Source organism: Rhipicephalus microplus, chromosome 9 (assembly GCF_043290135.1).
Source record: "Rhipicephalus microplus isolate Deutch F79 chromosome 9, USDA_Rmic, whole genome shotgun sequence".
Taxonomy (NCBI): Eukaryota; Metazoa; Arthropoda; class Arachnida; order Ixodida; family Ixodidae; genus Rhipicephalus; species Rhipicephalus microplus.
This window is the reverse complement of record NC_134708.1, coordinates 17,680,717-17,703,137: the sequence shown is the minus strand read 5'-3', so window position 1 is coordinate 17,703,137 and position 22,421 is coordinate 17,680,717. Positions and strand designations below refer to the sequence as shown.

At 43.1% G+C, this 22,421-nt stretch overlaps 2 protein-coding genes across 7 annotated transcripts in view; one reads left to right on the top strand and one right to left on the bottom strand.

Annotated features, from left to right (window-relative positions):
- Nucleotides 1–260: 260 nt before the first annotated feature.
- LOC119164898 (uncharacterized) overlaps nucleotides 261–22,421 on the top strand; it is a 57,079-nt gene continuing 34,918 nt past the window's right edge. The window contains exons 1-11 of one of the 5 annotated variants that reach the window (XM_075873220.1): nucleotides 265–831; nucleotides 975–1,640; nucleotides 5,396–5,688; nucleotides 10,966–11,060; nucleotides 12,763–12,876; nucleotides 14,039–14,145; nucleotides 17,180–17,241; nucleotides 18,519–18,664; nucleotides 19,257–19,510; nucleotides 20,217–20,562; nucleotides 21,586–21,800. In XM_075873220.1, coding sequence (XP_075729335.1) covers nucleotides 1,248–1,640; nucleotides 5,396–5,688; nucleotides 10,966–11,060; nucleotides 12,763–12,876; nucleotides 14,039–14,145; nucleotides 17,180–17,241; nucleotides 18,519–18,664; nucleotides 19,257–19,510; nucleotides 20,217–20,562; nucleotides 21,586–21,800 — 2,025 coding nt within the window. In that variant the 5' untranslated portion in view covers nucleotides 265–831; nucleotides 975–1,247. Of the gene's footprint in view, nucleotides 1,641–5,395; nucleotides 5,689–10,965; nucleotides 11,061–12,762; nucleotides 12,877–14,038; nucleotides 14,146–17,179; nucleotides 17,242–18,518; nucleotides 18,665–19,256; nucleotides 19,511–20,216; nucleotides 20,563–21,585; nucleotides 21,801–22,421 lie in introns of all 5 variants that reach the window. The other 4 variants (XM_075873224.1, XM_075873223.1, XM_075873219.1 and 1 more) reach the window with 4 other exon arrangements.
- LOC142771564 (uncharacterized) overlaps nucleotides 5,535–22,421 on the bottom strand; it is a 65,038-nt gene continuing 48,151 nt past the window's right edge. Inside the window, exons 5-7 of one of the 2 annotated variants that reach the window (XM_075873226.1) lie at nucleotides 13,490–13,551; nucleotides 9,718–9,854; nucleotides 5,535–5,662 (exon numbers count right to left, since the gene is read on the bottom strand). In XM_075873226.1, the coding sequence (XP_075729341.1) occupies nucleotides 9,842–9,854; nucleotides 13,490–13,551 (75 nt within the window). In that variant the 3' untranslated portion in view covers nucleotides 5,535–5,662; nucleotides 9,718–9,841. The remainder of the gene's footprint in view (nucleotides 5,663–9,717; nucleotides 9,855–13,489; nucleotides 13,552–22,421) is intronic. The other variant, XM_075873227.1, reaches the window with a different exon arrangement.

The following is a 22,421-nucleotide window of genomic DNA, read 5'->3' as shown; positions in this document are numbered from 1 at the left end:
GTCATGCCTACGCTTCCAGTCAAGGCACGCGCTGGGAGACTCCTTCGTAGCAATAGTTTTATGTAGCGAGTCGCGAAGAGGAAACTCCCAAGTGAAGTAAGTTGTTGCAACCCTTTAACTACCTTTAACTACAAGCGGCAGGTGTTCTGTGTGCCCAAGTCAAGGAAGTTCGCGCCATTTGTTTTGCCAGTCTCCCTCCCTCTCCACAATTATCTTTCAGGAAGCACTGACGAAAGTGACTTGCCACAGACGCCTATTTACAGACTTTTCCTTTGTATTTGTTCGGCGGCTTCTCTTATTTGCATGCGTGTGTCGAAATAGGTCGTCGTCAAATGGTCGTCAGCAGCCGCGGAGCAACCGAAGCCAGGCGCGCCTTTCCCGCGATAGATGTCGCGACGGGCAGCGGCGTTGCGCGCGTTTCTTGCGTGCGCAAGCGAGCGCCTGTGAGCGTGTGTCCGTGTGTCGCTCGGCGGCGAGCGAAACCAGCGAAGCGCGTTGACGTAAGGAGGCGTCTGCTACTGCGTGTTCCGGGGCCTGCCGCTACGTATAGGGTTGTAGGAGCCTAGCGCCAAAACACCCCATGCAGACTCCGGAGGCGTCGATGAGACGCGGCGGGCCACAGTGTTCTCAACAGTGCAACCGGTTTTGTTTGCACGGCGGACTCAGCGTGCTCCTCTAAGCAGGCCAATGGAACGAGAGTCGCCCATTCACTGCGCCCCACGGCGCCCGGGTTAGTCGGACGTTGTCGCCACCGTTGCTGCAGCCTCCCGGTCCGATCCTGCTAGCCCGGGCCTCCTGCTGCTCTTACATCGATCGTTCGAATAAGTGGCGGTAAGCGAATGCGCGCGCTCGAAATCCCCATTTCTCTCGGCGCGCGCGAGGAATCGGCGCCCAGCTTCGCGCGCCCGCACGCTCGCTTCACGCCGCAATTGTAACCAACGTATCCCCGACGGCCGGTTGCCACTTTGTTCCAGCCGGGACCCGATGGAGGCGAGCTCGGGTAAACGCGCCACGTCCCTCCGTGAGATCGATTCGCTCTGCGCTGCTGCCCGGACAAAGTCGTGCACGAAGGCCAAGAAACGTCGTCTCGCATTGGCCGGATACAACGGACGCCGCAGCTCGGAAAACTCGGCTTTTGTGAAAGGAGTGTCTCGACGAAGGAACGTGTCTCCCTGTGCTTGAAGTTTGTGGTGCGGTGTTTTCTTTCCCAACCCGTGTGCGTCTGCTTGCTACCTGTGGGTTCTATCATGACAGTTCTGCGCTGCGCCTCAGCGGCCTTCGTCAGTTGCTGTGTCGTGCTCGCCGTACTCGAGTTCGTGCTTCGCGCCGAAGCCGCAGAGGTGTTCCGCGACTGCGGAGGCGTGCTGCGCGGACCGAGGGGTGTCATAAGCACTCCCGGCTTCCCGCGCCCTTACCCGGTGCCCATCGCGTGCCGATGGGTGCTGGAAGCGGCACCGCGACAGCGAGTGGCGCTGTACTTGACGCAGTTTTACATGCGCGAGGGTGTGACGGTGTCGGAGTACCTGTTCTACTCGGACGAGCAACTGAACATGGGCGGCACGCTGATCGGCTCCATCACGTCGGAAACCGAGCCCACGCATGTGTTGAGCAACAAGCCCGTCATGGTCATCGACTTCCAGGTGATTGGACTCGAGGTTTTTGTTTGCCCCCCCCGCCCCCCCCCCCTTTCGATTCCTCCGCGACCTGATGCGGTCAGTCACTTTCAGGGCGATTGATCGGTTCGAAACTTTCAAACATATCCGTTTCTTTTCATGGTTGCGTTTCATAGTTGAATATCTTCATAGTTGCGTTTTCCGCTTGCACCATAATCGCGCGATTGCGATCCGCGGCGGCACGCTTAGTGTCTCAGCAGAGGGTTTTAAAAATTTTTTACCATCAGGAGTTCTTTATAAAGTGCACCTATCGAAGTACACGGCCCCTTTGGCATATTTCGCTTACGTTGAAACACAGCCGCCGCGACCGGGATTCGATCCCGCGACCTCCGACTCCGTAACCGCTAGACCGCTGCGGCGGGTTGGTGCTTAGTTTCCAGATATTTTGTTCCGAATCTTCGTTAGTGCTGCAACGAGGCATTTAATTTTCGCGCGAATATTCATTTTACGCAGTGTCAGCAATATTTTCAGTCTCCTGTGACTCTGCAAAGAACTCTTGCGTTCAGCTCGGAAGACATACTTTCTAAATGAAATGCTTATCCATTATTTCGGACGATAGACGTGTTTCTCCTCATGATAAAGAGGTGTCAATAAAATCTTCCGGACTGTTCTCACAATAATGAATTGGCAGTAGTAGTGACAGAACTGTTTGTCACAGCTATTTATAAATGAATATGTAAACTGTGAACTTATACATGTGTGATGCATTGCAATCTACTGCATAGGCTTAGTACATTTAATTAGCTACTACTACACAAATGTCACATATAGGTATTTACGTTGAAGCTGTAGGAAATTTCTATGAGCCCTGCTGAAAGCTTCTCTTTAGTGACGTCATAAGAGAAAGTTATGCAAAGTAAATTGGGCCAGGAAGTGCTATATAAACACAGTTCCAAGAGGTGGTCCATTTAGTTGAGATATAACGCAATGTCTTGCATATGTAATGCAGTGTAACACCTTTCCCGAAATGATTAGGTTTTTCACCTTCATTATGTGCACAAAACTTCCATGCACCCTTTTTTATAGTTTTTATATAAACATGGAATGCTTTGAGGAGAATAACTCATTTGAATGGCATGAACATCGTACGATGCAAAGGTTAGATATGTGCTTGCTTGCAATACCGAGTTCTTTTGAAGTGTTTGTTTTGGTAACAGAAAACGAATGCGACTGCTGAAATGATATCTTAGAGTACACATCAATCAAGAAATGTTGACTTTTTAAATGGCAATTTGATTTTTAAAGTTGTAATCTCGCAGACTGTGTAGTGCTATTTTCCTTTTGGCAGCTGTTTTTTTTTTCATGCTTTAATATTTTCAAATATTGAATTCAAGCTAAAATGACAGCCTGTACAAAACAGTCCAGTGTCGTTCGTGGCAAAATGTGTGCACATATGTTGCAGCTCTGCACATGGTGTCTGTTAGTTTGAGCTAGTAAAGCATTATTGTCACAGTCAGAATTCTTGCACATGTCACGTGGAAACATCGATCAGTGCATCTATTGTTTAACATTAGGTGTTGTGACTGACAGGTTATGAAGCGTATTGCTTCCTCCATCTAAATTCATTCCTTGCATATGGTAAGTCCTTTTCCAGAAGCAAAAATGTCTCTAATGAGATATGGAAATGTTATTAATTGGCTGTTTGTCTAATTACAAATATTTTCAGAAGGTTAAAGTGATACCGGCCTTTATTAAGACCAGTGTCAAACAAAGCAAATCCTTACATACCTAATTGCATGCAATGCTAACCTTAGAATGGGTTTAATGCTTTTCTTTATGCTCCAACCAGCTCGTTATATGCTTTTTACTTTTTTACAGCCTCGTATTCCTCTGTTTTCACACATAAGGGACAAGATATTGAATTGAAAAATATTTAAAACTGTAAAAGGAGACTCCTCAACAATGTGTAATGCCATAACGCAACAAAATGTAAAAAAAAGTTGGCAAGGTGTCATCCCCTTTATCACATCATGCCACGTGGCGAAACATGCTTGCTACAATATGAATACTGGTCACTGTTGAGGATGTAATAAATATTCAACGTATGGGAGGACATTATAAAAACAGATGCCATAATTAATTAGCATACATCATGCCTGAAATTAAAAAAGTGGTGCATGAGGCCTAATGTCTCGACGTATTTCCACTTGTAAAGCTGAAACAAGTCTTCGCGTTTAAGTCCGTTTTCAGGTGTAAAGCAGAAAGTTAAAAACTAGCTTGACCTGACTAAAACTTTCAGAGATGACGACACCAGTTTACAGTATACTAGTGCACTTAAGAGAAAAATTTGTAAATAATAGTGCTCGCACAATTATTTAGAAATTTGTTAATGTCAAGAGCAGCAGCTTGCCGCAGTGCTGTGTGTCGCTGTGTAAACAAAAAAGGAAGCTTGTCATTTATTGTCTGCTGTTGACGACAAATAGCTTTTGCTGAACAGCTGTTATTTATTGCAGTTGTAAGCAATACTCGCGTCTCATCAGCTCTTTTGTCTGCAGCGAAGCCCTGCTAGGTCATTTAGATAAGTAGTCTGAACGCTTAACGATTTTTTTGGTGGGGCGGGGTGATTAGCACGTTTTAATTTTACATCAAGTGAACGCCAGAACCCTCTAAAGCATACAACGCTATGTACTTACAAGCATAGGGGTACTCTAATTGTTATTATTATTATTGTTATTAAACATTACTGTACACATCTTTAATAACGTTCCTCTGTAAACCGGCACAGTGTTAAGAAGGTTGATGTGGCAGCAAATGACATCATGGCTCAATGTGGTGTTGGAGATAACAACATGCAGACCCAACAAACAACATGCGCGGGCATTACTGCCTATCTTATTGCAGGCAGCATTAACATAGCTGGCATTAGCGATTCATAGTTTATCGAAATTTTGCTGAACAACGCATCATCACCGAGACTTTGATTATATCAGGCCCAGCTGGCGTATCATCACCAACTTTGCCATAGAGTCAAAGTATCATCATCAGCCCAACTACGCCCCCCGAAAGGCAAAGGCCTCTGCTATGTTTCTTGAGTTAACCCTGTATTGTGCCTGAAAACTTCTAAAAGAAACGCTAAAAAGGGACGCTAAAAAGAAATAATTAGTTGATTTAGGTTGATGAACTGCACTCCGAAAACTCTAATGTCAAAAGTTTCACTGTCATGAGTTCATTATTAGCGAAGAAAATATAAGTTGAAGTTTCATTTTTAAATTTCGCGCTGTAATCTCCATGTGCGACGTAAGAAATTTCACAATGTATTTTTCATAATTTTTCGACATTAGTTTGATGAAATTTTCTGAAACTTTGTATGCTAAGTCTATGGCACCCACCGATGACAATGTACGTCAACTTTATTGATTAGAAAGTACGTAAGACCCAGTAGACGCCTTCAAAATTTATGACGTCGCAGTGTCTGGTGCGGAAATTTCAAGGTAGCGTTTCCACTCTTCGCGCGTTTTCTTGCTTACCAAGTGTCGTGTTACGGTAACAGTGATGTTTTCAGGATTGTGAAGTTGTACTTAGCTAATACGGAAAAAAGTGTTTTGGTCTTTGGTATCCCTTCAATCTCATCTGCCAACCTGATTTCCGCCTTCCCCTTACATGCTTGATTTGCCTTGGAATCCACTCTGTTACTCTTACTGACTGAGTAATAACATTGTGTCGTACAAAACTGGGTCCGGAGAAATGGGTTGTCAGTCCTCCTGAAGCTGCGCTCGGCGCAGGTTCGCGAGCCGGGCAACATCCACCATCGTGTGCTGGACCTGTTCCTGGACGTGTACGGCTTCAACCTGACGTACGAGATGCTCGAGGCCAACGAGAGCATGCGCGCCGATCCCTGCCTTGGGCACCACTGCTCCTTCACGGGCGTGTGCCTGGCCGCAGCCGACTGGAGCCGTTACAGCTGCGCTTGCCTCGGCGACTTCTACGGCGACGAGTGCCAGTTCTCGCCGCGCTGCGGTCCTGACAGTGCCGCCCGTTCCTCCTCGTCCCTGTGTAACAATGGGGGCACATGCCGGTAAGTGAATTGAATCACTGTCATTCGAGCTAATCTTTTCAGACGTCACCTATAGTACTGCTACTACTACTACTACTACGACTACTACTACGACTACTACTACTACTACTACTACTACTACTACTACTACGACTACTACTACGACTACTACTACGACTACTACTACTACTACTACTACTACTACTACTACTACTACTACTACTAATAATAATAATAATAATAATAATAATAATAATAATAATAGGGCATGGGGAGTTGATTGATAGGCCCGTTTGTGTTTTTCAGGCCCATTTTCATCCTTGATTGAAGTGTTGTACACTAATTTATTTATTTTTATTTAATACATACAGTAGACCCAAGGTCCATGCAGAGTAGAAAAACAATAATAAAAGTAAAACAGTCTTGTTGAACTATAAAGTCTTTAGCATACATTTGTAAGAAACCTACAATATACAATACAAGTGTGCGAACAAATGGTACAGTGTGTTAGTTGTTCCAATCATTAATAGTGCGTGGAAAAAAAGAATATTTGAATCAGTCAGTTCGGGTGAAATAGGGGGTTAAAGCATTTGGGTGATGTTGACGAGTAGGCCTCGTCGATAGTCGACTCAGATATTCTGCCGGATCGAGTGCGAGTTTATTATTAAGCAGCTGTGACAGAAAGTCAAGCCGCAGTTTTTTTTCGAGGCGATTCAAGACTGGGGACATCATTTGACTGCATCAGTTCAGTTGGTGAGTCGAAAGTGGAAAACCTATTGAAAACAAGTCGGATAGCCTGTCTTTGGATTCGTTCAAGGTTTTTTTTATGTTACATTGTGTGTAGGAGTCGCTTGCAACACAGTCGTACTCGAGCTTTGGACGAATTAAGTAATAATACGCAAGAAGTTTAATGGAGACCAGAGCATGTTTGAGTTTGTAGTTAAGAAAGCATAGTTCTCTGAAGGCGGAGGAAGGTACTTTTTGAACATGAAAGTTCCAGGAAAGATTATTGCAAATTGTGACACCTAAATATTTATAGTTGGTGACTTCTTTAAGTGGAGAGGAGCCCAACATATAATTTTAATAAAGGGACGTTTTCTTTCGGGAACTTGGTAAAAGAACACTTTTTTCTGCATTCGTAATGCATTATCTTTTTCCATCCAATGCAATAATATTGGTAAAATCAAAAGCTGCTACAAACTAGGACAAAAAATTTGTTCAGCATAGCAATAAATTTGTTGCTGAAGTGCAGCTGTGAATTCTCATTTACAGAAGCACGCAAAGCAGGTGAGATGAAAGCTTTTTTTTTCTTTTTTTGTAATCGTTACATTCATACAAAAAAAGGTTTTTTCCCTTTTTTTATTTGTTGAATTTGCCCCTATGTTCAGAAATTGTTTCATATTTAAGTGCCAAGTGATCTGTTTCAACCTATTGTCATTTATTTTAAATCAAGCACTCATTCTTGTGGCATTCACAAAAAGTGAAATGTTTCCAGGCAAATGAAGCAGTATCAAGCCAACTTGTACACAGAACAGCCCGCATGCATTCATTTTTAAGGCTCATCTCTTCCCTACAACAGTTTGCGCCTTCTTTTGTGTATCACATCTACCTCCTATAGCTTATTGACTGAAAGATTACTCTTTCGTAATAATTTTCTGCCTTCTATCATTAGGTGGCAAAAAGCATTAATCTCGTTTATTTACGTTACATCTTGGCTATGCATAAAAGGTAAACATAAAAATATGCATGTTTTCGGAAAGGAAAAAAAAAACAATGCAAGGGCATAAAACAGAGTGGCTGTTTCGGCATTGTATATTGTATGTGAGTAACCTTGTATGTCGGAAAGCAGCTGCCCACCATCTGGGTCTCAATGCATCAGCTGAGAATGCATGCAGCTGCAGTCGTTCCTTTGCATCACTACCGGCAGTGTTTTGTTCTTCTAAGCAGTTTAATGAATTCTCGCTGCCCCTTTATTGTGTTCTCTTGACTTCAACTCAGGTTCAATCCTTTCATAAATATCTTTTTCTTTTTTTTCCTCTCTTCTTGTTCTCAAGTACTTGAAAAAGCCACACCCGCTTGTGCAAGGTCACATGTAGATTCTGGCGCTTGTTTTTTTTTATCAGCGATTGCCCATAATCATCATGGTATTTAAGTATATCGTTTAAGACTGTTGCTGTTTACAACTATATGACAGATTGTATTGTGTTGGCAGTGGTCACCCCGATGAGCGACATCTGGTGACTCGCCTTTTCGCAAGATCTCGTGCATGCGAAAGCGGGGCTTCTAAAGGCAGGACTGATAACAGTTGTGCAATGGGTGCTGTTGTCTCGATGCAAACAACCCTTTCCGTGTCTGGCGACTTCGTGAGCTCCCTATCAGCTGACAGCTCCGAGAGCGCTTAGTATCCTGTTTCCGTGGCGCGGGAGATAACGCAGGAAAATGCCAGCCAGCCAGTAGCTCGAGCGCTTGTTGTGCGGCTGCCCGCGTTAAGGGACTGCGCCTGTACAACCCTTTGCCCGCTTTATTACATAGACGAATTTCTGGCCTAAAATTTTTGCCCCTAGACACAACAAGCCAGCCTTGTTGCGAACGTTGTGTCACAAGATCAGCGAGTGTCACGAGACTTGCCAACGCTCATCACGAAACTGCCACGAGACATGCTACGTGACAGTACATCATGTTGCAGAAATTGTGTCATAGGAACAGTGATTGTCATCTGTCATGTCATGAAGGTCATGTCCTAGAAACAGCCAACACCCCCACAAGTCTATGAATATGTATGAATATTTCGGCATGGGTGGCGCAGAATGTCAAGAGACATATGACATGCATGATATTTCAGTATGATTACACGAGTGCCATACGACACGATCGCCTAGTCATGTCACAAAAATTGTGTCATCGGAACAGTGATAGTCGTGCCATGACTATTGTGTCATGAGATAAGACACAGTATGTCATGAATAAACATGAACATTTTGCCTCAGATGTCGTGAATATGCATGAATATTTTGCCTCAGGAAACACTGAGTGCCAGGACACGGCTTTTATGGAGTTTCATAATGGTAAGACAGATGTCATGACACATGACATGCCTGTCGTGTCACAAGCATGGGGTCATGAAAACAGTGAATGTTGTGCGAGACACACAGGCCATTCTCAAAGGAAAACCTTAAGCAGTAAACTGGTGTGCCCATAAAGACTATCCCATTCATGGCAATTGTTAGTATGGCTTAGCAGGAAATTCAGGCTGTTTAAAGTGCTTACACTTACTGGCCTGCGCTTAGAAGGTTTCGCATGTTAAGTGAGATATTCAAGTGCGTAGAAATACGATGAGCCATTCTCTCGCAGTTTGTGGAGAGAGAGAGAGATGTAGTTATTCACTCTTTCAGTTGTATTGGCTTGTTGACGGGCATGTGAACACTCCAACGTAAAATGTTTTGTATATTATTTTGAGTGCACCGAAAAAACCATGCCCGCACCCAAAGCAATCCTTTATATTCATACTGCTTGCTTTTGTTGTTTACATGTGAAGTGAATTATTATGCTAGAGAGCAGTTGAATGTTCGCAATATTTTCTTTTGTGCAATGATGTAAGGTTGCTAACGAATTCACAGAAGCGCTGCATGCCTTCTGAACTTTAGGAAGTTAATGACCTATAATCTGGGCGCGATTTAAATGTTCACGAAGCTCTCACTCCGGCAGTCAGATTCGTATCCTTTTACACGCGTTGCAATTTTCTCAGCTGTTGTAGAACAGTAACATAGCGAGACGAGAAATAAATATTATCGCATAAAGTGACTACAACCAAACATTTACTGTGCTTCGTGGGAATCTTGACTCAATATAACTTGATTTCGTCAGACAGTATCGCGTTTCATTATTAAGCTGGAAACCTTTTTTTTTTGGTTTGTTGCTATCACATTCATTTCTTTGCCCTTGCGGCAAAACTATGACTTTTTTTTTAACCAGGGTGATTTCGTCGTTCTTGCCGAACTAGGCTGTAGCATAGAAAGGGGCATAGCTGCACACTAACAAGAGTTCGCTTACCTACGTGGGGTGGCTGAGCTGCGTAAGAGCTAGGATTAAGAGTTGGATAAAGCAGTAAGAGAAAATCCTGCGAGAGATTACAGAGCTAAGCCAGATTATCCACAAGCGCTTGCCTTGCTTCCATTCAGTTCTTGCTGCTGAAAGGGAAAAACAAATTATTCATTGTATCTACATCACATTCCCAAGGAAATTATGATTGCTACAGCCTCTAACCTGTGCTGCGCGGTGATTTGTAAAAATTTATTCTAACATTGCACAAATGAAGTTTTTCGTGCGAGACCTTTGAAGCGTAACATTATGTTGCAGCTAGGAGGTGTTATGCACACATGCTGGTAGCATCTGGGCGATTGGCCTATAGTAAATTTATAATCAGAGAAACGTGTCAGTGAGGATTACATTGGTAATGCTGCTGGCACAAAGCAAACAAGCCCTCTATTGTTTTATTACCGAGATAATTGATCACTGAGAAACTCAAGATGGCGTTAAGCAGTATCCTCACCATTGCAGCAGTTTTGCTCGTACTTGTTTTGAAAGAGCGAATTTTCCGTAAAATTACACTTTTTTTTTTACTGTATACTATACATGGAATCGGCATACGCATTGTCAGTAGTATGTTGAATTAGCTTTTGCATGAATCAACCGAACGATGCTTATTGTTTGTGTTTGGAGTGCATCAACATAGTTCCTCTGCTACACTGCAGCTAAAAATTAGGTTATGGGGTCGATTCTCGGCTATCACGGCTGCATTATGACAGGGGGAAATTCTAAAAGCATCGGTGTGATAAGCATTCAGTGTCGTTTGAAAAATTCTCTGTGATCAGAGTTTAAACTATGCTATGAATATCTGTTCTGTCCATGTACATGTATGATTCATTTTCTTGCATATAACCAGCACCTGTAATGGCAAACTGCAAGGGGGAAAACAAACAAAAAACGAGGTGGCCACATATTGCCGGGAAGCTACCTTTTTTGCGTTACTGCGGAGCTGTGCTGCGAAGCCACCTCACATTAAAAATGGTGTATATATTTCGAACTTCTACTTTCATCCTGAATTTTCAGCGCATTTTGTGCGGGTTATCTGTGAGAAAGTGCAGTAACCCTCTCACCTGTGCCATTCACAATGCTCACTGTTGCATAATGCTACTTAGTACTGCTGCTAGCTTTGTTGGCAATACGTTTCTTGAGTATTTTTTTATTTTACTCTTTTGTAAGTAACCATGTACTCAATGTGTGGATGTATTGTTGCAGGTATTACATAGGAAGCAAGACTCAGACATGCATTTGTCCTCCCGAGTACAAGGGCAGTCGATGCGAGTACCTGGTGCGCCCAGAACAAGTTTTAGGTGAGCACGATATTTGTCACCTGCAGAGCCTCAGGCTTGTTCAAACATGCGCACACGACACAAATAAAATTTTCAGCTTGTTCACGTTACAGCGTTAGCATCCATATCCATCACAGCTCCGAAGTGACCACGACCTGAAGTGGTAATGTGTTGCGTACATCAAAAACCCGATTGAGACATTGTGTTCGCTGCATTTCTGGTGCTGGTGCTCCGCAATTTTAGTCTCAGTTTATTTATTTATTTACTTATTTACAAGTGCCTTACAGGCTCCTCGGGGAGCATTGAGTAAGGGGAGCATCACAAAAAGAAATGGAAAAGAGTTCGATACATGAGTCTGAAAAGTGGAACAGTAACGTACTTGCGAAACGGTGAAACAAATTGAATTACATGGCAAAATAATACTAATGACACCAAACAATACTCAGGAGAAGTAAAAATAAGCCACAGACTATTAACTAACAGAGTAATACTAAGAATACAATATTCAGAAAGTAATGAAAAATTAACACTCATTTTTTCAAAAAGAGCGGCACGCAAGTTGTGTAAAAAATGTATATCACTTGTGCACTCATAAAAACAAGTTGATTTGAGACAATTGTGGTGAGATTTTACATTTTCATAGATTGTGAGTTTTCCGTGGTTCTTTATGAAATGAAACTACCAGGTTCTACTGTATGCAAAAAGTGCTGGCGAGGTAACACGTTACAGTGACTTCTTATTGCTCAGTGCTCTTTGTACACACCAGGAGAACAATTACTTGATGAATATGTGATGGGAATACGAATGGCTGTTTATCATGCATAGTACTCAGAGTGAAATGTGGCCGATATCAAGACGGTTAGTATAACGACTGGTGTGTGCAATTACTCGTATTAACCTCATCATGACGCTGCAGACGTGGCGCTAATGGTAATGCTGGCTCTAATGCTGTTCTTGCTTTCTCTGTTCATTGTGTGTATACATATGTACTCTGATCGAATAGTGATAATGGTAATCTTGAATAGCAATGCCATGTCCTAGCATCAAAACTGCATTCTGCAGATGCTTTATTTTACTGTTGCCAGTAGAGCTTATATGGTATTCCATAAATTAGTTACAAATTTCTGAAAAATCGCCACCAAAGCATTTCATGCAGATGGTTGACAAGTTGAAGCGAAATCTGCGACTCCTGTGTTTATCAGTGGATTTATCCCAATGATTCACCTAAGCTTTGCCAAATTATTAGTGACGTCTGTCCAGAAACCTTGCTGTTTACCACCGATGTGCTCCCTCCTTCATATTGAAAAGCATAAATACATTACTCTATGCACTTACTATTTGATATCCCATTAATGCCGTTAAAGGTACTGATACAGTACCCTTTAGGTTACTCAGTATTATTCAAAGGTACTGATAACATGTCATTGTAGTATTACAGAAGTCACAGTATGCTATCACTACCCTTTAAGGTTACTGATAGTATATCTGTAACTATTAGTGAAGTGCTGACTCATCCTTGTGTATCTGTGTGCCCTTGCTGATTGTAACCAGCTGAACAGTACCCTTTAAGTTACTCAGTATTATTCAAAGGTACTGATAACATATCAGTGTAGTATTACAGAAGTCACTTTATGCTATCACTACCCTTTAAGGTTACTGATAGTATATCTGTAACTATCAGTGAAGTGCTGACTCATCCTTGTGTATCTGTGTGCCCTTGCAGACTGTAACCAGCTGAACTGCACCCAGCTTTGCACCGAAGCAGGGCCACAGCCTCACTGCGAGTGCAATTCTGGCTTTAGGCTGGATGATGACGGCCGCACCTGTTCTCCTGCAAGTGGGTGGTTTCCCTGTGTAGTAGAACGGCGAGACTATTTCCGTCTAACTTACAACTGTGTGAAGTAAACAGACTGTGAAACTAGAGAAAGTGTAGTATGAAGGAAAAGAAGTGGATTAAGGGCCTGTTTTCTTGTTTCACAACCTAGTGAAGATCACAGACAGCGAGGGCAAGGAAAGCTAAAGAACATTATTTGCTGTTTTTAACTGTAGTATTCTAGTTATCATTAACAAAAATGAATGAAAGTGGTTAAGAAAGCAACATGGCTGCCAGTCAGGACCAAACCGACAACCTTTGAATTATGCGTTCAACACTCCATCAGTTGTGCTGCGGCGACTGTTGCTTTCTCGTACACTTTGGAAGTGTAATAACTTCTGCGAGTGTAATGCTGGGCATGCTAGCCAGCGTCACTTGCAACCATGGCGGCGAGCGCGTAACGCTATTTTCTTTCCACCAGCCGTCTTGTGGTATGCAATGTTATCACAATATAACCTGGCAGCACCAAAAAGATTAAATGTGAAATCAATTGAAATGTAAGACTCACTGACATGATACAGGTTAAACCAAGCGATGTGAAAAAAGACAACATGCCGCATGTGTGAACTCAACTCACATTCCAGTTCTGTACATGCTTCTGCGCGTAGAGGGCGGTGGGTATGGCATCTCGGGTTGAGCCTGGATTAAATTATTGAAAACAGGCACAGGAATAACTGTTGGTTAAATGGTCATCTGCAACTATTTCAGCAGTGTCGTGATGTGATCAGCATTTGACAGGGCTTCCTGCTTCTGTTGAAACAGTCTTCTTTTTTTTTTTTTTAGATCGTATATGACTCTTGACTGCAGATGTAAAAACCTCTTAAAACAAACACTGATCGTCCATAATGTTTTCATAGAAAATGCGGAGCTGTCCCAAGGTAAATGTTTGACGTTAGGATTGGTGCTATAGTTTGCAAAATGATTTTAGGCATAGGTGAAGTGTGCAGAGTTTTTATTCAATTTTGATGGCATAACTGCAGTAAGGAATGGTCCTTTTTCAAGATACTGGCCCCACTTTTTCAGCAACATTTATTCACTTGCTTTTTGGTTGCCTAAAGCTTTCTCATTATCGATCGCATTCTATTTGTCACGGACTATGTTTGTAATGGCATGTTCTTTTGCGCAGGTCGCACCCGTTTTCTTGTTCAAGTTAAGCTTTACGACCGCAACGTTGACCTTGCCCGATTAGATTCAAGGAGCCGTTCGCAGCTACAGGCAGGCCTGGAAGATGCAGTGAGTTAGTCCTCACTTCTTTTCTAGAAACCGAACTGGCATACTTATGTGCACTTTAAAAGTGCATGTGGTGATTTTTTAAAGAGGGATTGTATTTCCATTAAAAGTGTCTGTTGTCCTAACGACCTATATAATTGTGCCTTCACAGGTACTAATTTCATGTGGTTGCGAATATCCCTGCTCACATCTCATTGTGCTCAATCTATCTTGGATAGCATGAGTTTTCTAAACTTATTCTCATCAACTCACACTGATATTTTATGCTTGACGAGCTGTGTGCACTAATCAAATGAGTGTAATGTCCTATTGCCACCAAAGCTTTGGAGATTGTTATAAGAGTTTACAATTCTCAAACCTTATGCGATACGGATTCTGTGATTTCATCTCGTTTGCATAGTGAAGCAATAATCAAGAGCTTTCGTGTGTGCATGTGGTGTTTGTCGGTGTTGCGGAATGAGCACCTTCATTCCGTTCCAATTCCATTCCAGGGAATTGTAACTAGCCATAATTTAATTCCTTTCAATTCTTTGGAATGAAAAAGCTTAGACCATTCCCACTATGGGAATGATCGGGCATTTAAATTCTATTCTTTTGATTCCTCAACGTAAAAGATGGATCTTGATAGTTTTATCAAGTTAAGAACGATTGCCCATAAAATTGATGTCATCAGAAGCATCGAGAACTGCAAAAGTACGCAAATCACGTTATCAAGGTCGAGGGATAATAGCTTGGCGACGTAGTATCTCGTGCAGTACAACCGCCCTACTATAATTCTCACTGGTGCAGTTCTTCCGGTACCTATATTATTTTCATGATCAGCACGCGTGAATGAATGGTGATTTTTTAATATTGTTTCTGCTAATGTAATTATGCTGAAATGATGACATAGCATATTTTTATGCTGAAAAATAAAGACTAAGCAGTTTTGCCGCGCATCTGCACTCTGGAGTGGTCGTGAGTATGAAGGATACTAAGATTTGGTTAATTTATTTATTTAGACATATTGCAGTCCATCACTTTGGTACAAGCAAGGGATGGGGGGGGGGGGGCTAAAAAACATCAAAGTGACTTGTAACGTCAAAAAATGAAAAATGCATGAATTCGTTGCAAAAAAACATGCATTTATACGCTAGCAGAGGCCACAAGTTTATGATTCAGCAACAAGATTTATAACACATTTGAACATTAAACACCAAACTTTCCAGCGATGTAGCAAAATTGTCAGTCGAAAAAAATCTCCCAAGAAAATAACTGTGCTTGTAAGCATTACTTCGTGCAAATATGTGTGGCAAAGATCGATCATGTTTACGGCGGGTTTTCCTAGCAGTGGCTGGGGAACAAATACCCTCCAGGTCTGCTGTTATTACAGTTGGAACAGTGCACTACTCGGGCACCTTGTGCCTTTGCATTGAATACAGAACAGTGGGCTGCACTGCTTGTCAGGGCTCACATTCGTCAAGCGCACCTCGCAAGCATGGACGGGGTGGGGAGAACTCTGTGTTCGCCTGTCCGCAGGTATGCAATGTCTTCACGTGTGTTATGTACTAAACTCAAGACATAAAAATTAGGCTGTGCACAGAGTACATATTCGCATATTCATTGACCTTGCCCGATTAGATTCAAAGAGCCGTTCGCAGCTACAGGCAGGCCTGGAAGATGCAGTGAGTTGGTTAGTCATCACTTCTTGTCGTGGGGGGGTATCGATGGGAACTAATGCACAGTGTTTTTTCCTTCAATATCTGCTGGGATAATGCATTTGTTTTTTTCACTAACTTAAGCCCCAGCTTCTCTTTTACAAATAGGCAGATCGATCACACTTGCATCACGCCTACCCTTGTCTCTGGCTGACTAAAGGTGGACCTAGAGATTGCGTGTGGCTTTCGAGCTCCAAAATACATGCACAGGCCTCTACGGCTAATTTGAGCATTCAGTTTTAGCAATTAAAGGTGTAGCGAAATACGTTCCTTCCCTATGCCCTCTTTGCTTGGCTATGTGAACACGGGATGTGTCGAGTCATAGCAACCTAGCAAAAAAAGAATGCAAAGAAAAAGGGTTCTATGCCGTTGGTATCCATCGTGCGAAACTACCCGCTGGGGCACTTTCGCACGATGGATACTAACGGCATAGAACCGCCGTTATGCGAGGGATGGAGACAAACTTCGGAGCGACAGAGTCAAGTATATGACGACACAATTGTAGTAGGCGCGTTGATTATCAATGTACCGTTCTTGAAATCAGCCAAGCCTTTTGAAAAATAATGCTTTATTGTTAAATTCGAAGCTCTGACTTGGCGATGTGTGAAGCTTGAAAAAGAGCGCATGTGCCAAAACGTGCCCCATTTTCAGAAAAAGATGGAACTCCATTCCCATTCCATTTCTCCAAGTATTGTCCCCATTCCATTCCAGGGTCGCGAAAATGTGCAATGATTCCGGTGTCATTCCAATTTTGGAATGGCAACTCCGTAACACTGATGCTTGTCAGCTCATTCTCATGTATCACCACGTATTCTCTCAGATTTTTTTTTTGTCAGTGGATATCTCTGAAGTTTCCAACCTAGTGGCTCAAGAAAGCTGAAAAACTTTTAAGTAGAGTAAAAGATTTCTATTGAGCCACATCGCCAACATCACACTGTGTTGGTAGACACTCAAACCTCGACATAATGAACTTGGATATAACAAGATATCGGTTGTACCAAAGTAAATGAGGAATGGCCTTGCAATAGATATAGTATTAGCAAAATACCCTTATAACGAATTTTCGTGTACAACAAACTTATTTTGATGTAATATGCAATTTTATTGTAGTGAGGTTAGAGTGTATTCACGTAGTGTTCACATGGAGTTAACATAGTGTTCAGGAACCAAGAAGAGATAAAGGGTCACGACTTGTACATGAATTCAAGTTTGATAAACGTGTAGCTCAGAAGGTTAGTATGATAGTTGAATTCCAGGTGTGAAGTGCTTTCACTGTCAGTTGATTCTGATTTCTCATTAAGCCTTACAGTCTTTCTTGCTTTTTTTTTTCAATTGTGCAGTTGAAGTCATTGTTTGCCAGCCACACCAAAGCATTCGACAACTTGGCCGTGCTGCAGTTTATGTAAGTTCGCCAAGTTGCCCACAGACAAGCTTTGTAATCAAAAGTGTGATGTGCTATACTTCAGCATTTGTATTAGTTTTAACAATCCAACCACTTTGAATGCCGTGACGATTGTAGCAGCCCGAATGAAACGTGATATCTCATTTTCTTCAGTAATTCACCTTCAGTTTCACTTGGCTTGTAAACTTTGACAAAAAGGAAAAATCAGTTGTTGGGTTCAGAAAATGCCTTGTGTGGCATTAATCTCGGCAAGCTTGAAGAGGCCCTGATACCTGTTCTGAACATAGTCAGAAAACACAGCCGATCTATAGTTGGGATGTGAGCTGAACCATATGTTGAGGAATTTACAATTTCATGTAAAAAACAGCCATAAATTGCTTTGCCTAATGACATTCAAGCTATATTTTTGCAGAAATATTGTAAATGCACAATGCTTTGGAGGATTTGCGGTTACATTTTGATGAGGGCGAAATGTGAAAAACAAAAATTTCTGCTTGTGCGAGTCGCACTTTCTTAGTTGGATGCAGTCAAAGCAAATGTGAATTATTATCAAATGATTTTACTGCGAATTCCAGTGGCAGCAGGATTTCAGTAGTACTAGTTGGATGCAAATTATGGGCAGTAAAATACATTGCTTTTTTTTTTATTTGCCACTTATCTCTTATAAGCATGTGAAACATGCTTTTAAACTTAGCAAGAAAGCAACACCCTGATTTTTCTTCAGAAAAACCACACTTTGTGGTTATGTGGCGGCTCAGATTTCTCAACAGCTGATTTCACTCAAGTGTGCTCACGCTGGAGTGAAACGACCTTTTCACATAAGTTACATGTGGCAAAATGAGTCTACTTCTTCATTTCAACTAGTGCAATATTAATTTGAATATGCAAAGCACTTTAATATTACCGCAGGCTTACAGAAATGCCGATGTACTTCGATTTAGGCATGTATCACTTTATACAGCATTGTGTGTTTCTCCAAACATATTCGAAAACTACAAACTATATACATTTTTAAGGGTTAAACATCCCAAAACTAAAATATTTTGACAGATGCTCTTTTGAGGGCTCTGGAAATTTTGCCCACTTGGGGGGTCTTTAACCTGCGTCTAAATCTATGCACATGAGCCTTAGGTATCGAAAATGCGGCCGCTGCAACCGGGATTGGATCCGGAAACATTTTGGTTAGCAGTCGCACACCCTTGGACCACTGTGGCGGGTAACTACAAATTGTGCTTATGTTCTCATCGTTTCGCCAACGGCTGCTTGATCCCTTTCAGGCAGAACGCTGTGGTTCAGTTCCACCTGTTTGGTCGCCAAGAAGAGCGATCCACCGTCGAGGCGGTTCTCGAGGAAGCACTCAAGGGAGGCAAGCTTGGTCCCTTCGCCGTCGACCGGGAGTTCCTGCAGATCAGCCAAGAGCCAGGTAAGAGTCTTTAGAAGCGGTTGTTGTACTAAGCTTCATCGATCAGGTGGAATGTTGCAGAAGCTAGCGAGACTTTTTGTAGCGCTTGCATTGAGACCAAGTCATTTCAGTGATTTCACCACCTTTCTTCCGATTTTTTTTCTTCTGTTTTTAGACAGAGGAACAAATGAAAATGCTTCGGTATGACTCTCTGTCTTCATAGAACTGATGAGAAACATAATTTTAAGGGCTCATTTTTCTTTGTTAGACACAGTATTAATGAGAGCAGACAATGATGCCAGGGAAGGTACAGGGGATGTTACATCCCCTATACTTTCCCTAGCATTACTGTCTGTTAGTTCTGATTAATACTGTGTCATAGAACCGACGTCACTTTTTGCAGCCTGCTCGTAATATTGTCATTATCTTGCACGCTTGAACTTATCACTTCTTCTTTGTTGTATATAAACGATGTTTTCTTATTATGGCGCAACTTCGAGTTACCTATAAATCACGCGACGTTTTTTTATACTCCCCCTACGCAGTGCCCCTTGTGGGCCTGTAAGGTACGTCGAATAGTTAAAGTAATTGCTCACTACTCTTTCTTATGCAGCAATGCACATAGAGATGATGCAAGTGTCGCCGCACACGCCTCGCGTGGGGGAAGAACTGATGGTGGCCTGCATCGCGGTGGGCTCGAGTGCCCTCTCCGTGCACTGGTTCAAGGATGGCTTCCCCGTGGATCCCGAAGTTCCCTTCCGCTCCCTGTGGACCTCTCGCGTTGCCAAGAACAAGCAAGACCAGTACACCCTACTTCTGGGTATCGACCGCGCCACTACCCTCGACAGCGGTGTATTTACGTGCCAGGTAACATTATGCACTTTTGGATGATGTCCCACCAGTAGTTCGGCAAATGGAATTTTATGAAGCTGCACCCTTGAAAAAAAAAAAGGGGGGGGATGTTGAGCTCTTTTGACTGCTAGAAAGATAACTGTGGTTCAGCGGCTTATAAACTGAAACCTAATTATAACAAAGTTACATCATACATGAAGGTAACTTCGCTATATCCAAAAATTTATGACAAAGGTATATTCCTAACACTACTGCTATTGCAAGACTGCTCTTTGTTTACTTCGTTATAACAGATATTTAGTTATATCCAGCTTCGGTATATTGAGGTTTGACTGTAGTTATGGCAGAAACACTGAAAGGTAGATTGCTAATAAAAAAAGAAACTTGGTTGAAGAACTGTCATGTACACGGCAGGGTGATAAAAGACACAGACAAACGAAGGTGACCGGACACGGCACTGTGTCACATTGTGCTACTGTGTACACGACGCCATAGCAACTGAACTATCAACCTCTTTGTTTATTCCTTGGAAGGCACTGGGATCGGGCTAGTTGGTATTGATCAATAACTTTTGTAAGCGCGGAAGACACGCACGTAAGACGAGTGTAAGCGCTTGTACGTTTCGTCTGCATTTACAAAAGTTATGCATCTATGTTTATGAATCTCTAACTATGCTGTGCTTGTGTGAAGCCCCGCAACGTCTAACAAAGTTCGTTTGCAGGTCAGTGACTGGGGAGCGGTGCAGAACAAGAGCATGCGGGTGCGCCTGGATGTGGCGCCACGACCGCTGGTGTCGCCGCTGGCAGTGACACTCCTCGAGGGCCAGCCACTCGAACTGAGCTGCCTGTCCCCCCATGCAGGGGGCATGAGTCCCCTGGGTTTCCGATGGCTGCGCAACGAGCGCCTCCTGCCGCCCCGAAGCCCAGAGCTCACTGAGGATCTCTACCCAGCTGGCTCGCGTCTCGTCTTGGCGAAAGCCAGGTCCTCAGCCACTTACACCTGCGTGGCGACGGGCCCCTTAGGTTCGGGTCGTGCCGACGCGTTCATCACTGTGCTTGCACCGCACGGTGAGTGAGACCTTCCGGCTTTCGAGTGATGATGATTTGTGGGGTTTAGCATCCCAAAACCACCATATGATTATGAGACGCCATAGTAGAGGGCTCCGGAAATTTCGACCACCTGGGGTTCTTTAACGTGCACCCAAATCTGAGTACACGGGCCTACAACATTTCCGCCTCCATCAGAAATGCAGCTGCCACAGCCGGGATTTGATCCCACGACCTGCGGGTCAGCAGCCGAGTACCTTAGCCACTGGACCACCGTGGCGGGGGCGGCTTTCGAGTTCTAGTGGTTCGTGTTTGTGAACAGCCTCTGCTGCCTTACCATAGGCATTCAATGAAATGCAAACACTGGAGTGATTGGCCCAAGCATTAGCAAAAGTATAGAGCGCACTGTCTAGCCATTGCCATTGATAGGTGTGCGCACCCAGTTTAGCAGCACTGCATGGTCCTTCTACAGTCCGATATCTTTGATTCTGTTTTAGTTTTCATATTGGAAACGAATTAAATACAAATAAATGAAGTAAGAGAAAAGAAAAGTGAAACGACCAGCTCGGCATGGCCAAACCGGCCCCCATTATCGTAATATTTGAGCTAGAACAGAAGCAAAAGTATCACGCTATAAGAGTATCGCTCAGTGCTGCCAAACAGAATGTGTGCGCCTTTAAATTTAAAAGCATTTGGTATTCTCAAATACGTAGTTGTGAAATATATTTACAGTAAACCAATAGACATTTAAAGGAAAATTTTCGAAAATGTTGTTAATCTGAAAAAGTCGTTAGTGTGAGGTTCGCTATTACAAAATTTGACTCTAATATGCTTAATAAGAACTTGTTTTCGGGTGAATCGGTGATTACATAACAGGGTTATGCTAGAGCTTCAAAAGACGAACAAGTAATGTGTGTTGATATGTAATGTCTTTCAATCCACTGGGTAGTCTGTGGTCTAATGGTTAGGCCATTGTACTGATGGAAATGCTTTCAAAACCGGCTGTCGAATGTGTAACACCACGTCTGCTTACTGTGCCCGCAGTGTCAACGGAAGTCTGTCCAGCAGAGGAGTCACACGGTGTCCAGTGGCAGCGCACCGCAGCCCACTCGCGGGACGTCCAGGCATGTCCACAGCCACTGTACATGGAGGGTCGCCTGGAGCGCCCCTGTCGACTCTCGCTTGACCGTCAGGCCCTGTGGGGGAGCCCGGATTTCTCGGGGTGCACTGATGCGAGGCTGGCGCAGCTCCAGTGGAAAGTAAGCGGCGCTACCTCCAGTCGTTGTCGTCATCCTATTTATAGCTTGTGTGTCTAACCGAAATGATGGGCTTATTAAGCCATATAGTTTACTGCAACTAATTAAAAAAAAATCCAATTGCCATCTGCTTACGGAAAAAAACGGGTGGAGGGAGGGGGTGCAAACGAAGCTTGGCATATGCGTGCCTCACCTACAAATTTTCTTCTTTTTTATTAGCATTGCGCAATGCTCACTCTTAACCTTTTCTTTCTCCATGCTGGGAATCGGACATCCACCCACCCAGTTAGCAATGCAACACTTCATTTGTTACAAGCAACAACGACAGTCATGGCATTCACGTCCGGGCAACAATGAAATATGGCCGCTTGAAATGACGAGCGACCTCAATACAAGATCAGGCTGCTATACCATATCCATGTTAAAAATTCTGTCGTGCGCACATGAATTCGTACCAACTTGCCCAGCCATCAGTGTTACTGCCTTGTCAGAACCAGCTGGTTGTCGGCAAGCCCGCGATTGAGAGAGCGTCGGTTAATTAAAAGAATGGTGCATACAAAAAAAAGCATACAAACGGTGCACTTTAGAGGGTCGCATTTCTGTACACTTACAGCCACTGCGTTT